Here is a 16,008-nt window from a genome sequence, read left to right as displayed (position 1 = left end):
GTTCAGCAACATCAGTTATACCAGTTTTTCATTGATGCAACGTGATAAACTAGATCACATTGATACAAAACCAAATCAAATATAACTGGGCTATTACTCTCATATTGCCCTGTCTTACTGGATTTACACATAAGAGTAAGGGAAACAGCTATAACAAAGGGTGGATGCTTCTAGGCAACATGAGGTCTCGAGTTTTCTGAAACAAGGTATTTAAATATGTACACATCATTTAATACACAGTCTAACGGAAGAAATGTAACGCAAATTTAGAATTTGGTGCAGGTTTTACCTTTCAATAATTTGGAAAGTTTGAATGACATCCTTTGCATGAAACCAAAGGAAATACACCTGAAAATAAATTATATTTTTTATAAAACACATAAAATGAACTAACAATCTTAATAATAATAACAAACCAAAAATCAGATACATATACATGCCTGGGAGAGTGTGTGCACTGCATGGACCACAGGAAAGACACCTTTGGCGGCTGTGAGACAACTTGAATATCCAATGTAGTATCCAATTTTAAACATATCCAGAACTAAACTCAAGATGGCAAACAAGGTTAAACCACCTGGTAATAAAACACACCAAACTTTAAGTTCGAGGGGAACACAAACGGACCTTAAAATGCCACATTTCTCCCACGTGACTTTAATTGATGTGGAGATGCCGGTGATGGACTGGGGTTGACAATTGTAAACAATTTTACAACACCAAGTTATAGTCCAGCAATTTTATTTTAAATTCACAAGCTTTCGGAGATTTTCTCCTTCCTCAGGCAAATGTTTCAAGATCTCCTTGAAGCCTACGCATTTATACATATTGAACAATACATGGTGTTTACAGACTGCCCCTGCAACTGCCCGTTGCCAAGGCAATCACTGTGTTCAGACAGAGAGGTGTTACCTGCAGAACCCCCGAATACACATTCAACAAAAAAACAAACAGGGAAAAAAAACAGAGAAAAAAAAACACAGAGAGAGGCAGAAACATCCGGAAGGCAGAGAGAGCCAGCAAATGACCCATTATATTAAAAACAGATAACATTTGTTCGCTGGTGGGGTAACGTGTAGCGTGACATGAACCCAAGATCCCGGTTGAGGCCGTCCTCATGGGTGCGGAACTTGGCTATCAATTTCTGCTCGACGATTTTGCGTTGTCGTGTGTCTCGAAGGCCGCCTTGGAGTACGCTTACCCGAAGGTCGGTGGATGAATGTCCATGACTGCTGAAGTGTTCCCCGACTGGGAGGGAACCCTCCTGTTTGGCGATTGTTGCACGGTGTCCGTTCATCCGTTGTCGCAGCGTCTGCATGGTCTCGCCAATGTACCATGCTCTGGGGCATCCTTTCCTGCAACGTATGAGGTAGACAACGTTGGCTGAGTCACAGGAGTATGAACCATGCACCTGGTGGGTGGTGTCATCTCGTGTGATGGTGGTATCTGTGTCGATGATCTGGCATGTCTTGCAGAGGTTACCGTGGCAGGGTTGTGTGGCGTCGTGGACGCTGTTCTCTTGAAAGCTAGGTAGTTTGCTGCGAACGATGGTCTGTTTGAGGTTGGGTGGCTGTTTAAAGGCGAGTAGTGGAGGTGTGGGGATGGCCATAGCGAGGTGTTTGTCCTCATTGATGACATGTTGAAGGCTGCGGAGAACATGGCGTAGTTATGACTACCATCGACACCACAAACTGCCGGCTCACAGTGGAAAGGATATCCAAGAAGATCGCGCATTTAGACACAGACATCAAGTTTTTACAGAGCTGCAAGAAAGCAGACAAGATCCCGAAAGGACTCCAGATCACGAACCCACTCAAGTCCACATACAACTCGGATTACGCTGAGAGACTCTGCCGCCGTACCTCTCGCACACTCCGCAACCATCTCATACACCAACTCTACAGCAGACGCCACAACCTCGAAACCAAGATAGAGTCCATACTCTCAACCTGTACTCAGGACACAGCAGACCAGCTACGTTATACCGCCAAACAGACGAGGCAACGGAACTACGCTGCCTACATGAAAACCAAGAGCAGGAAGCTTGAGAAACTCGGCATCACCACCAGCAACGACCAAGCTTCCCCTGGTACCACGGTTGCAACCACAGGGAAGTCTATTGTCAATTTATCCGACCACACCCTTCAACCAGACGAAATCGAAGTTCTCAGCCGAGGGCTCAATTTCTGCCCCACTACCAAAATGGACCCCACTAGTCTCGCGGCGGACACAGAGGAATTCATCAGGAGAATGAGGCTCCGGGAATTCTACCACAAACCCCAAGATTTCAGCAGCGAACCCAATGAGACAATCGACGATCCGGAACAGCAGACAGAGGGATCCGCGGTACAGCAACCGAAGAGGAAAGAGTCAAACTGGACTCCTCCGGAGGGTCGCTGCCCTCAGCTGGACATGTATGCTCAAGCTGTCAGGAAATGCGTCAATGCCAGATTCATCAGCCGCACTCAGAAGACAGTCCAGAATGTCACCCGAGCACAACGCAACGCCATCAACGCTCTCAAGACCAACCGCAACATCGTCATCAAACCAGCGGACAAAGGAGGAGCCATAGTCATACAGAACAGAACAGACTATTGCAAAGAAGCATACCGACAACTGGACAACCAGGAACACTACAGATGGTTACCCGCAGATCCGACCAAAGAACACACCCACCAGCTCAACAAACTGATCAAGACCTTCGATCCAGACCTTCAAAGCATCCTACGCATTCTCATCCCACGTAATCCCCGCGTGGGAGACTTCTACTGCCTCCCAAAGATACACAAAGCCAACACACCCGGACGTCCCATCGTATCAGGCAACGGAACCCTGTGTGAGAACCTCTCTGGATACATCGAGGGCATCCTGAAACCCATCGTACAGGGAACCCCCAGCTTCTGTCGTGACACTACAGACTTCCTACAAAAACTCAGTACCCACGGACCAGTTGAACCAGGAACACTTCTCACCACGATGGACGTCTCGGCACTATACACCAGTATCCCCCACGATGACGGCATCGCTGCGACAGCATCAATACTCAATACCAACAACAGCCAATCTCCGGAAGCCATCCTACAACTCATCCGCTTCATCCTGGATCACAATGTCTTCACCTTCGATAACCAGTTCTTTACCCAAACACACGGAACAGCCATGGGGACCAAATTCGCACCCCAATACGCCAACATTTTCATGCACAAGTTCGAGCAGGACTTCTTCACTGCACAAGACCTCCAACCAACACTATACACCAGATACATCGACGACATTTTCTTTCTATGGACCCACGGCAAGGAATCACTAAAGAGACTACACGATAACATCAACAAGTTCCATCCCACCATCAAGCTCACCATGGACTACTCCTCAGAATCAGTTTCTTTCTTGGACACACGAATCTCCATCAAAGACGGGCACCTCAGCACCTCACTCTACCGCAAGCCCACGGACAACCTCACGATGCTCCACTTTTCCAGCTTCCACCCTAACCACGTCAAAGAGGCCATCCCCTATGGACAGGCCCTGCGAATACACAGGGTCTGCTCAGACGAGGAGGAACGCGATGGACACCTACAGACGCTGAAAGACGCCCTAGTAAGAACGGGATATGACGCTCGACTCATCGATCGACAGTTCCGACGGGCCACAGCAAAAAATCGCATAGACCTCCTCAGGAGACTAACACGGGACGCAACCAACAGAGTACCCTTTGTCGTCCAGTACTTCCCCGGAGCGGAGAAACTACGCCATGTTCTCCGCAGCCTTCAACATGTCATCAATGAGGACAAACACCTCGCTATGGCCATCCCCACACCTCCACTACTCGCCTTTAAACAGCCACCCAACCTCAAACAGACCATCGTTCGCAGCAAACTACCTAGCTTTCAAGAGAACAGCGTCCACGACGCCACACAACCCTGCCACGGTAACCTCTGCAAGACATGCCAGATCATCGACACAGATACCACCATCACACGAGATGACACCACCCACCAGGTGCATGGTTCATACTCCTGTGACTCAGCCAACGTTGTCTACCTCATACGTTGCAGGAAAGGATGCCCCAGAGCATGGTACATTGGCGAGACCATGCAGACGCTGCGACAACGGATGAACGGACACCGCGCAACAATCGCCAAACAGGAGGGTTCCCTCCCAGTCGGGGAACACTTCAGCAGTCATGGACATTCATCCACCGACCTTCGGGTAAGCGTACTCCAAGGCGGCCTTCGAGACACACGACAACGCAAAATCGTCGAGCAGAAATTGATAGCCAAGTTCCGCACCCATGAGGACGGCCTCAACCGGGATCTTGGGTTCATGTCACGCTACACGTTACCCCACCAGCGAACAAATGTTATCTGTTTTTAATATAATGGGTCATTTGCTGGCTCTCTCTGCCTTCCGGATGTTTCTGCCTCTCTCTGTGTTTTTTTTTCTCTGTTTTTTTTCCCTGTTTGTTTTTTTGTTGAATGTGTATTCGGGGGTTCTGCAGGTAACACCTCTCTGTCTGAACACGGTGATTGCCTTGGCAACGGGCAGTTGCAGGGGCAGTCTGTAAACACCATGTATTGTTCAATATGTATAAATGCGTAGGCTTCAAGGAGATCTTGAAACATTTGCCTGAGGAAGGAGAAAATCTCCGAAAGCTTGTGAATTTAAAATAAAATTGCTGGACTATAACTTGGTGTTGTAAAATTGTTTACAAGACTTTAATTGACAAATTGGAACTTTTTACGGGTGTCTTTATCTTCTTACTATGTGCGCTAGAAATTTGTTCCCATTTCTTTAAATTCATATCTGACGTGCTGTAAATCATTTGTAGTTCATTACTTTCACAAACGTTCTGTTAACATGTTATGCGCCGATCCCTCCCCCTGTCCCCATATAATGCTAAAGCCCAATTCTTGTTAGTGTGAAGATACAAATAAACACTTCAGTGGTGACATTAAAACCATCTGTGCTGCAGTCGAATTTATCACAAGCTGTAATCTGGCACATTGTTCGAGATATGAGAAATATTCCACTTGATCCAAATGGCATCATATTAAAATACAGCCACACGGGACAACTACACCGTGCTATTACCAGGATAGTAATTGTGACTGTGGATCATAAACCTAACATATAAACATGTTTTTACAGACAATTCCCAGTAAAATCTGTATTATAGCGCCTTTAATAAAACATCGCAATTTGAGAATATATCCAAATAAATGTCACAGTACACGTCAGAAATTACAATTTATGTTCTCTGAAATGTAGTCTAGCATCGCATACTTGCGTACTGTACCTCTCAACCACCTTGGTCCGGCGTGGGCATCTTTATCCGTGACCAGCCCTCTCTTTCCGTGCCTTCTTAAGAAGTACCAGAGCATCCATGCCAGCTGCATCGCCATGAGGGTGCTGAGGTAGGCTAAGATGTGCTCCTGTGCCACTCCGGCTTTCTGAAATGCCGCTGCCACCGTCAGCACCAGGCCCAGCACAAACATGTTGATGCCGTACTGAGCGCTCAGGGTAACGGCATTTTTCAGAGGGCAGGCCTCTGGTAGGTCGCTAGTGAACTTCCTGAAGCTTTGATCTTCTACTGCTGAACACTTGCTGGAGCACCGCTTGCGGTGACACAGAACCTCTAATCTGCACCCTTCATCCATCTCTAGCTATGGACTGGATATGTGGGCACAGCCTGATTGGAAAGAGGAAACAACCTTTAAATAATACTTTCATTTACAATCCCCTCCAGTTGTAAATACATTCCAGACGGATAAAATAAAGTCTACTTTCACTATTATTGGTTATCTTTAACTAACAAACATAGATATAGATAGCCAGATAGATAGACATAGAGAGACAAATTTATTTTAATACATTTTGAATTCAGAAACTTTCATATCGTTATATTTAATTCTACTTGACATTGTTCTGCGTTAGACATTCACCAACACGTTACTAGTGAAACGTTGATTCTCACTACACCAGGTAATATTCGCGCGTTGTGTTTATATTGCCAAAGTGTTCTGTCATGTTTAACCAAAAACGTTACCTAATATCTCACTCTGTATAGTTTCCGAAAAGCTTGGAAGTAGCGAGCAGGGTCCCGATATTCTCCGTCTGCAAACGATTTAGTGACCCGATCCGTGCCTTTTAATACATATTTGAAGGCGTCACTATGAGTCTGCAAAGTGTACAGGAGTCGGACTGACATCCAATCCCATTCTATCTCACTTCACAGGTCCTGTTCCGTGGGAACTGACCCAATTGAACCAGCCCATCTTTCCACTTTGCTTTGTTCCTTTTCAGTTGGTAACCATTCACGAAGTTACGTGCTCACCCTAGCAAGGGGCTTGTGCCAAACTTATCTATATTATTTAAGTTTTAGTTAATGCGTTATCAAACCGACCCTAGTGCTGATTACAGGGGTTGTGTTTACAATAAATTTAATGTACACAAACGCAAAATGGTTTTATTTAATTTTCTTCCTCATTTTGTGGAAAGGGGACTTTGATTGTTGGTGTCAGGACGTGTTAAGATTGTTGTTAGTTCCTAATTATTTACTGTGTGTGCTTTTAAGCAGGGCCACCTTGGCCTGCCTCGCTGTCTTGCTTTTTATAATTGTAAACAATTTTACAACACCAAGTTATAGTCCAGCAATTTTATTTTAAATTCACAAGCTTTCGGAGATTTTCTCCTTCCTCAGGCAAATGTTTCAAGATCTCGAAACATTAGATCTTGAAACATTTGCCTGAGGAAGGAGAAAATCTCCGAAAGCTTGTGAATTTAAAATAAAATTGCTGGACTATAACTTGGTGTTGTAAAATTGTTTACAATTGTCAACCCCAGTCCATCACCGGCATCTCCACATCATGCTTTTTATACAAGGTATCAGGAACCAGCGGGACTCGCCTGCGCAGTAACGTCGAGGAGCAACAAGCTTTAGGCAACTCTGATTTATCTTTTCTATCCTGCTAAATTGTTGTGTCCATTGATCGGCTCTCCAGGGATCTAGGGAGCAGAGGGTTGGGGCAGTTTTAATTAGCCCCAAAAGGGTGCCACTGAGTAACCCAGTGTCAACGGAACACAAAACAGCACAAATGTCCCATTCAATCTGAGGATGGCACCACCAATAAAACACTCCTGCAGGTAGTCCAATTAAACTGAAGGATGCAAAAACTAAAATTAGATCACAATCTAAATGAAGCAGTTTAACGTCCTGCGGTGCCCACTGGTCAAGGAGGTTCAGAGAGTTGGGGAGCGGGAGAGGCAGAGCAATTCTACAGATATGTCAGGGGTTCGGGGAAGAGAGCTGGGAGAATATCTTATCCAGAAAGGTTGGTAATAGGGAGGACAGTTGGGAGATCGTTGTATGAAAAGGCTGAAGATCATTGGAGAGAATGACAGCAGTGAGATGACTGGAGAGAAAGACAAACGTTCAGAAAGTCTAGAGATCAGGGAGGTTGCAGAAAGCAGCAAAATCAGTCAGTATAACAACGAGAAAAAGCGATAAAGGGAAGATTAATATAGACGCGGGGAGAAAGCAGGGGTTACTGAAATTTCCTGACTCATGCTAGTTTTAATAATATGTACTCTATTTTTTTGCGAACATTTTTAGAAACATAAAATTCAGCACGGGCGAGAGAAACAGGGAAAGACCAATAGTGACACGGGAAGATAGCATGAAGAGCAATCTTTTGATCAGAGAAAAACAAGTTTGAGGTAATGTTTCAATCGGACCTCTAAAATCAATAAGTGGAGCTTTTTGAATACAATTGGTAACTTTGGCCTCTGTGTTAGGAACAAAAACAAATCAGTGAATAGAATAGGGAAAAACACCAAAATTATTATTTTACATATAAATGTGTGGATTTTCCGCGGATATGCACGCCTGGGAACCATAGAATAAAAATTCAACCTTTATTACTGGACCTCCTCCGTCTAAGAGGCCGTGGAGAGGGGGGTGGAGGTAACCCCAAACGTCTTGATTTAGCCCTGATTTAAAGATATAGGATACAGTTATACTGTCGCTGTCACATCGGCACAAAAGTAGCCCTGTAACATGAGAACCAGGGCCTGATCTGATTCCCAAGTACACTATAACAAAGTCGTGTGAGATCCAGAAAGGAGCAGTTTGAGTTTGCACCTGTTACAGGTAACTCCAACTGCAAAGCCATATTTTAGAATGCAGTGGACCAGTTCCACACTTACTTGAACAACTCTAAGACACCATCAGTTTCCTGGTATCTCACCCATGAAGTCATTCGCATGTGCGGGTTTGGGCACTGAACATCAGGCTAAGCAACATGAGGGGCATCACAGCCAAGCCTGATCCTATTCCTATCCAAAGTCTTTCCATGTCGACTTCCAGCAGCGACCAGTAGATAAGATCAGGAGTTTTAACCTCATCTGATTGTCCCCCTTCCTAGCTCAGGTACACCAATGACGATTGCAGTTCCCACGACTGCTCCAGCTGGCATACTTAAGAGTTTTTAAAAATATATAGCTGTCATTACACTTACTTTTTCCTATTTATTACAATGTTGCAAGTCAGATGATCAATAATTTACATCATATGGATCTACAATGATGTTGAGAATTGAGAGGATGCAATTATCAGGAACGATTGATCTGACTAGGTTCTTTTAGTTGGAAAGAAAACTTAATTTTAAAGACCGCTATCAGGTCGCGTCTAATGAAGGGGGTTAATAGGGTGGATTTGGAGAAATTGTTTCCACTTATGAGTGAGTTCAGAACAAAAGGGCATAATATAACCACGAATAGATCAAATAAAGAATTTAGGAGGAATTTCTTTACAGAGAGAAATAAGAATGTGGAACTCACTGCCGAAGGGAGCGGTTGAATCAGATAGCACTGATACATTTAAGGGGAGGCTTGATGCATACATGAGGGAGAAGGGAACGCAAGGATACGTGGGCAGTATGGGAAGAGGCGAATGTGGAACAAAGACCAGTTGGGCCAAATGACATGTTTCTATGCTGTAGATTCTATATATGTAATTAAAGGAGTCTTTAAAAGAGAAATATCATACAGTACAGAACACAGCACATACCTGTCATTCAAATAACCTTTGGAAAGATTCGCACATCCATACCTACAAGTGATGTATAAAACCATTTCAAAAGGATGATCTTAATCTCCAAGTGCGTGAGCACTTCAAATTTTCAATAGTATGCCACCGATACTCAAACTTCTGCACAAATTGATAACTAAGAACCTGAAATCTTTCAAGATTTAGCCACACTCCCCTTAAGTCTCTTAGTGAGGCTATGCCTCATTCGCCCATATTGTTCAAGTTGCAATATTGGTGTTCGCCCAGTGATTAGGAATGCATCTATGATCGGGGTGGGTTGAAAGATAGTCACTAAGCATTAGAAACAAGATCTTTCATCTCCAGTAGAATCTTTACGTAATGGCCCAACAGGTATATGGCTAATGCAGCACAGGTAGTAATTTTCAAAGTTGGCCTGATTTTATGATGAACCATACCCAACAAGAGGCAGGTCTAGCACATGTGGGATGAAATGTCCTTTACCACATTTACATCAGTATGCCTTCAGGGATTGAGACTTCCTAAAATCATGGACTTTGTGTATTACAAAGCCAGTATAATTGAATAACTATTGTGTGGTCTATGATCAAATCTTGAAAGATTTCAGCTAATAAAGGTTATACATTTCTGCAGAAGTACATTTCTAAGCATCTTCAATACTCTTACTAATTTAGGTCAGTAACTGTGCACCTAGAGCCTAAGACCACCTTCTTGAATGGCCTGCAAATATCCCTGTGGGCATACATGCAAGAGCCATTTCAAAGATTGCATGAATGACACTGCATGGTCTTCATTCTGCACTAATTATTTCTGCTCTTTAATTTGGAAAGGTTACTTAAATTGTGTTAAGTCAAAAGTAGGAGCAAGAGTTTAATTTATAAAAATCATGATTGATTGCTATAGTCTAATACTGACATTATTTAAGTACCCACAAGGAAATGACTAGCATAGCAAAGGACCTTGAGTTCTGGTTGCTATTTATGCCATACAAGTGATAAACGACCATATGTATACTAAATGCTCACCTGTTTAAAATATTGCATAAAGATCAATGTTTATGTGCATTGCTTTCTTTCAACTTATACATTTTAACATTTGTTCTTAATTATTTTCTGCAATTTCTCCACCATAAATATATGTGAAAGCTCTTAAACATCCCATGTAGCAACCATGGCTGAGTAAAACCAATCAGTAACTAAGGGGTTAATCGCAGACCTAGAAACTTCAGAATTAACCTGAAAACTGAAGCACGTGTCCAAGTAATAGAAAATAACACAGCAATCATATTATTCCTCTGCAAATAAACTATTTTAGGAACCTCATAAGTTAAAACACCTTGTGTGACTCCATTCAGTAATTTAATAAATTTATGATATCCAATCATTTCAGAGCAGTAAAGAAAGCTTATATTTCTGGAACTTCAGTGTCAGAATTTCAAATGCACTTTTATGTTCTTAACTTGGATATTAAATCTTCTTGCATACAAATTGACAAACTGTTCACTGTACACTTTATACTGCAGAACACTCTTATTTGGTAGTTAGCTACTGCCAGCACAGTAAGTCTATTTCATTAATGATGTTTCAAAATAAGATACCTGAAAACAAATAGCACTGATCTCATTGGGCAGGTTTTGAAACATAACATTGCTTAGACAGAGATTGTTGCAACCACAAGGGGTGTGGATACTATTGTGGGTAAGCACTGTTATTTCACTTCAAGAACATCTATCGCTGCTGGGTATAATCGCCCCTGCTGCCCTAGTGGAGCAACAGAATTCATACGTTCTTGGAGACACTGGAGATCATGATTTTAGCGACGAGCACACACAGCATCAATTTTATTTATTACATCAGTACATTTAATTTTTCATATTTTGCCAAAAGACCATACAAAAACAAAACACAATCAGATGAATATTATATACGTTAAGTAGCTGGTTGAGGCAAACATTTTGGTCTTCAGATACTTTACATTTTTATTCAAACTTGAGGAATATATTGGCAACATACATTTTAAACAAGAGGCAAAAAAAACATCATTTCATTTAGTTTATACACTAATGTTCCAATGGTTTTAATATACTGTAGAAATGCTATTTAAATTTAAAGGCATATTACAACTGGATTACAAAAGTACTGTCAAACGCACGCTTAAGAGTCCACATACTATTTTTAAATGGAGTTAGGCCAAAAGAAACAGCAATCTCCATCCATTTAAAGCACATTCAAATTCTTAGCATATTCTGTTTTAAGTTACTTACACACACAAACACACACACACAATCCCTTCAACATTTCACTGAGGGTCTTTCCACATCACTTGCAATCTCTGGCAGGGAAAACAAGCAGACTACTTGCTTGAGAGCCTTTGCCATTCTCTAACAGCCACTGGGTGATGTGCAAGAGCTGTCTCCTTCCAAGTCGGTACTGCATTGCTAAAGTGACAACTTTTCTAACCTGCTCTTTATTTTGAAGAGCAGTCGTTGGGGCACTCAATCCACTAAAACAAAACGCACAGCCCTGGCCAGGTGCTGCCCCTCAGGAAAGAATGGAGGAAAAAAAGTACTAACTGCTGGTTCAGAAGGGCACTTGCAGAGGCCTGGGATCAGGTTACCTGCCCACCCTCTTTCTGCAGGTTTCGGACAGCAATCATAGGAGTGAAAAAAGTGGAGAACAAATTAAAGTATGCACTCATTTGGATTCTCTTTCTGTTTTATACCAGTCATTGGCTTACAAATTTGTATATAAAGGAGCAATTTTCCTTGGCAGTACATGCCATCAGGGAGTCTCACCCACTGGCAACACAGATACGTAGAATTATCCCTTAAATATCTTATCCCTGCTCTAATTGCAGGCAGTTCTAAAGTTGTGTTCAAAGGTCACTTTTATATATTATTATTTGTTCATGATTTACAAATATATTTTATTGAATTCTTTAATTACACTGTTGTGTAGTCTTATTCACAGAATCGCATACAATTGTGATTTTCTTTACCTAGTATAAAAGCAATCTAGTGCAGCAAACCTAATTATGGACCATGGATAAATTATGCTCGTGCTTATTTTTAAAAAACATTACGCCAGTGAAATTCACTGAGCTAAAGCTTTCCATTTCATTTACTTGAATATTTTGAGACAATCGCAAGCCTTTAAAAGACAAATTCGTTATTTACAGGAAACATCAAGCTGAGCTCTGAAATGAGAGAAAATAAAAAACAATTCCTTAGTAAAATTACCTGCAATGCACTTATATACATTTAAAATACTGACCTACGATTTCACTGACAATTGGACAACTCTAGCAATGCTATAATTAAGTTAATTTTATCTACTCCTACCTATGCAATGTGAAAGTATTCATTGAAGGATTATTTTTGAAAGGTTACCCGGCATGCTAATTTGGTGAAAAGTAAATAATGGTGATGTACATGTAATAACTCTAATCAGAACCAGAGCTGTGAGGCAGCACAGAATGGTGGACCCTTAAGCGTTGTGCTGAAGACTGACCATAAGAGATAGGAGCAGGAGTAGGCCATTCAGCCCCTGGAGCCTGCTCCGCCATTTAATGAGATCATGGCTGATCTGATTTTTACCTCAACTCCACTTTCCTGACCTTTCCCCACATCCTTTGACTCCCTTGCTGATCAAAAATTTGTACTGGTAAAACGTCTGGTTTTCATGAACAATTCTTCGTGCTTCCAGTCCCCAAAGCTGTCATGGGAAAGGCAGTGAATGAAGGCCAGGGAGGAAAGGCAGAAATTTACAAACAAAAAATAGTGAAAGAGACAGGTGGCCTGCTCTTATGCACCTCCAAGCAGCTGATTACATAACACTGACAATAAGAGCAGCTTGTCTGTTCTTTACACTAGGTTACAATAACTAAGGAAGAGGTGGGGAGGAAAAGGGAACATAGGCAAATATACCTTTTTATTTTAAATAATTGAAAATTAAGTTGAAAACATGCACATGGCATTGTGGATTTCAGGACTTTTGTCCTTTGTATCTTATTCGACCAAGTGAATGGCAGAGATGCACTTGTGCTCAATTCACTTCTTGAAACCAAAAGTTTTTTGACACGGAATACATGTGTGCTTTGTATTCCTTTAGACTGGGTCAATGGTTACCTAATTTAGCAAAGTTTACTACAAACTAGAAGAGTAACAAAGTCACCGTGTCAGAAGAACATAAAGATACTCAATTTACTTTCAGCCAGAGATCAGGATCAGAATTAGAATTTAGATATACATTTGTAAAAGGACTTAAGCTAAATACTCAAATATTTTACTGCTACATAAAAAAAACAGAACGGTAATTAAATTAGAAAATTAAAATCTTCCACTGGCGTCAGTTGACAAAGGTTTTTTTTTCAGATTCCAAAACCTACTCTTTAACTGATTCAAACTGTCTTCCAATTTTTTCTGCTCCTCTCCTGTCCAGGCATTGATTCTTGCTAGGGTATGGTTCTATGGGTGCTTTGAAGTAGCTATTCACCATGTGACTCTGGTCAGTAAGTGTAAGGCAAGGTATTCAATTATGTAGGGCCTCACCCAACATCCACATATACTCACTTTCCAGCAGTGATTACTGGAAAGCAATTGTGAGCAAGCCTGGATGATTTCCCCCTATCCCTATTTACCAAGACCAGGAGTGCTGAGAACAAGTACCACCCCAACTGAGATCAATTAGCAGCTTAAATTGGGGATTGGACCCTGCAGCTGCTTGTCGATAGTGCTTAGCACCACTAACTGCAGTAATTCCCATATTAATACAAGAAAAAAAATATATTTTGCTAAAGATAAAACAGTTAGAACTAGTAATATTAGAAACTTACTTGCAGATCATCCCAGCAGTGACACAAACATTACGACACCCATAAATTGAGTGAAAAGGACAAAAGGAGTAAAGAAAGACCACACAGGCCACAGTGCAATGTTAAAGCTGTAAAAAGAAATTGGTTAAATTCAGTAGATTGTTTACAGACATACTGGGTGCTGCAGCATTACAAATGTGAAAATACCAGTCTTGTTTCAGTCCTTCCAAATGTGTATGGTATACACACACTGACAGGTAGAGTTAATTACAATGTTGCAAAACAGAACTAAGTCAAATTCAATGACAGATCCCATATCCTTATAACAATCCATGTATTATTGGAATGGAGATAGGAATCAACTTTCATATATCTGTAAAAAGCACTCAACTAAAACATGCAATGACTGAACTACAAACGCTGTTACACAATGAGGAGTTCTAATAATGTTTGGTTACTTTGTGGCAACTTTAGAATTTTCTATTAGTGCTATAACTCCTAATTAGTTGACTTATATAATATACATACAACAGTAAATAGATTTTAATTTTAACTATTGAGTAACAAAACCACCCAAGCATTCCCATTTAGGTTCAAATGACATGATAAGAGCCAGTGCAACAAGTACTCCCTGAATCACAAGTACGTGAACAGGGTTAGAGAAACTTGCTGTGATCCATTACGAGGACCATAACCAAACAATACATAAATAAAATTAGTTTCAAAAAATAATTTTACACAAATGTTTGAACAGTTTTCACTTCACACTTGGCCAAGAGCATATTGTCAATGATGCAAACCTCTAATAGTGTGTCTCTTTTTAAGGAACCCATATGCTTGGGATCCAAGATAGATGGCTAGCATAACTGGCAAACATTGTAACCATAACCAATTAACAAAATTGTGGTGACTACTTTGCATGGTTTCCATGCAAATACCTTTTAATACAACATGAAAAAAATTGCCCACATAGAATGAACTTAATTCTTGCCAGGATTATGTACTCACCAGCTGGTAGCAATGTAGTTTGCCAACCAATGAGCCACTTGGTTTTTTGCCATATTTAGGCAAGTTTTATTGCCTCAGTGCACATGCAGTTGAATGAATTTTTTGGCTGTCACCATAAGGGAGAAATCTCTTTACTACCACAACATGCAACTTTGGTTATAGACATACCAACCAGGTAAATAGGCCTATATTTTGAGGTTTGATGTACTGTACTCTGTTGTGCTATTCTAACTGTGGCTAGGACCAAGTACCACATGGCCCCAGCTACAATCTGCTGCACATAAAGGTGGGACTTGACACATCAGAACACATGCTCTCTCACATCGGTGTAACTTATGTACAGTTGGAATGCACCCTCATCTTTTGATAGTGTTTGGATGGTCATGCCGTTAGCAAATTCACAAGTTTTATGCCTGAGATGATAAAGATTTTGAACTTGGGAAGTCAGTGGCAGGAGCCAAGGTAATAGGTACATGTGAATTTTTGCATGTATGTTTGTGATGAATTTTACTTTTAGGGTTCTATAGTGGGAAAGGTCATGGTAGTTCTATACTAGAGAATAAGAACATAAGAACGTAAGAAATAGGAGCAGGAGTAGGCCAATCGGCCCCTCGAGCCTGCTCCGCCATTCAATAAGATCATGGTTGATCTGATCCTAACCTCAAATCTAAATTCATGTCCAACTTCCTGCCCGCTCCCTGTAACCCCTAATTCCCTTTACTTCTAGGAAACTGTCTATTTCTGTTTTAAATTTATTTAATGATGAGGCTTCCACAGCTTCCTGGGGCAGCAAATTCCACAGACCTACTACCCTCTGAGTGAAGAAGTTTCTCCTCATCTCAGTTTTGAAAGAGCAGCCCATTATTCTAAGATTATACCCCATAGTTCTAGTTTCACCCATCCTTGGGAACATCCTTACCGCATCCACCCGATCAAGCCCCTTCACAATCTTATATGTTTCAATAAGATCGCCTCTCATTCTTCTGAACTCCAATGAGTCGAGTCCCAATCTACTCAACCTCTCCTCATATGTCCGCCCCCTCATCCCCGGGATTAACCGAGTGAACCTTCTTTGTACTGCCTCGAGAGCAAGTATGTCTTTTCTTAAGTATGGACAC

The 16,008-nt window shown here is 41.5% G+C and overlaps 1 protein-coding gene across 1 annotated transcript in view; it reads right to left on the bottom strand.

The window, feature by feature from the left end:
• The window catches only part of otop1 (otopetrin 1), a 28,900-nt gene extending 14,915 nt beyond the window's left edge, over positions 1-13,985 (bottom strand). The window contains exons 1-4 of the mRNA XM_067991454.1: positions 13,904-13,985; positions 5,300-5,692; positions 441-577; positions 290-348 (exon numbers count right to left, since the gene is read on the bottom strand). Coding sequence (XP_067847555.1) covers positions 290-348; positions 441-577; positions 5,300-5,660 — 557 coding nt within the window. The 5' untranslated portion in view covers positions 5,661-5,692; positions 13,904-13,985. The remainder of the gene's footprint in view (positions 1-289; positions 349-440; positions 578-5,299; positions 5,693-13,903) is intronic.
• Between the last annotated feature and the right edge of the window lie 2,023 nt (positions 13,986-16,008).

This window comes from Heptranchias perlo, chromosome 1, assembly GCF_035084215.1.
Source record: "Heptranchias perlo isolate sHepPer1 chromosome 1, sHepPer1.hap1, whole genome shotgun sequence".
Lineage (NCBI taxonomy): Eukaryota > Metazoa > Chordata > Chondrichthyes > Hexanchiformes > Hexanchidae > Heptranchias > Heptranchias perlo.
This window is presented reverse-complemented; position numbering and strand designations above follow the sequence as displayed.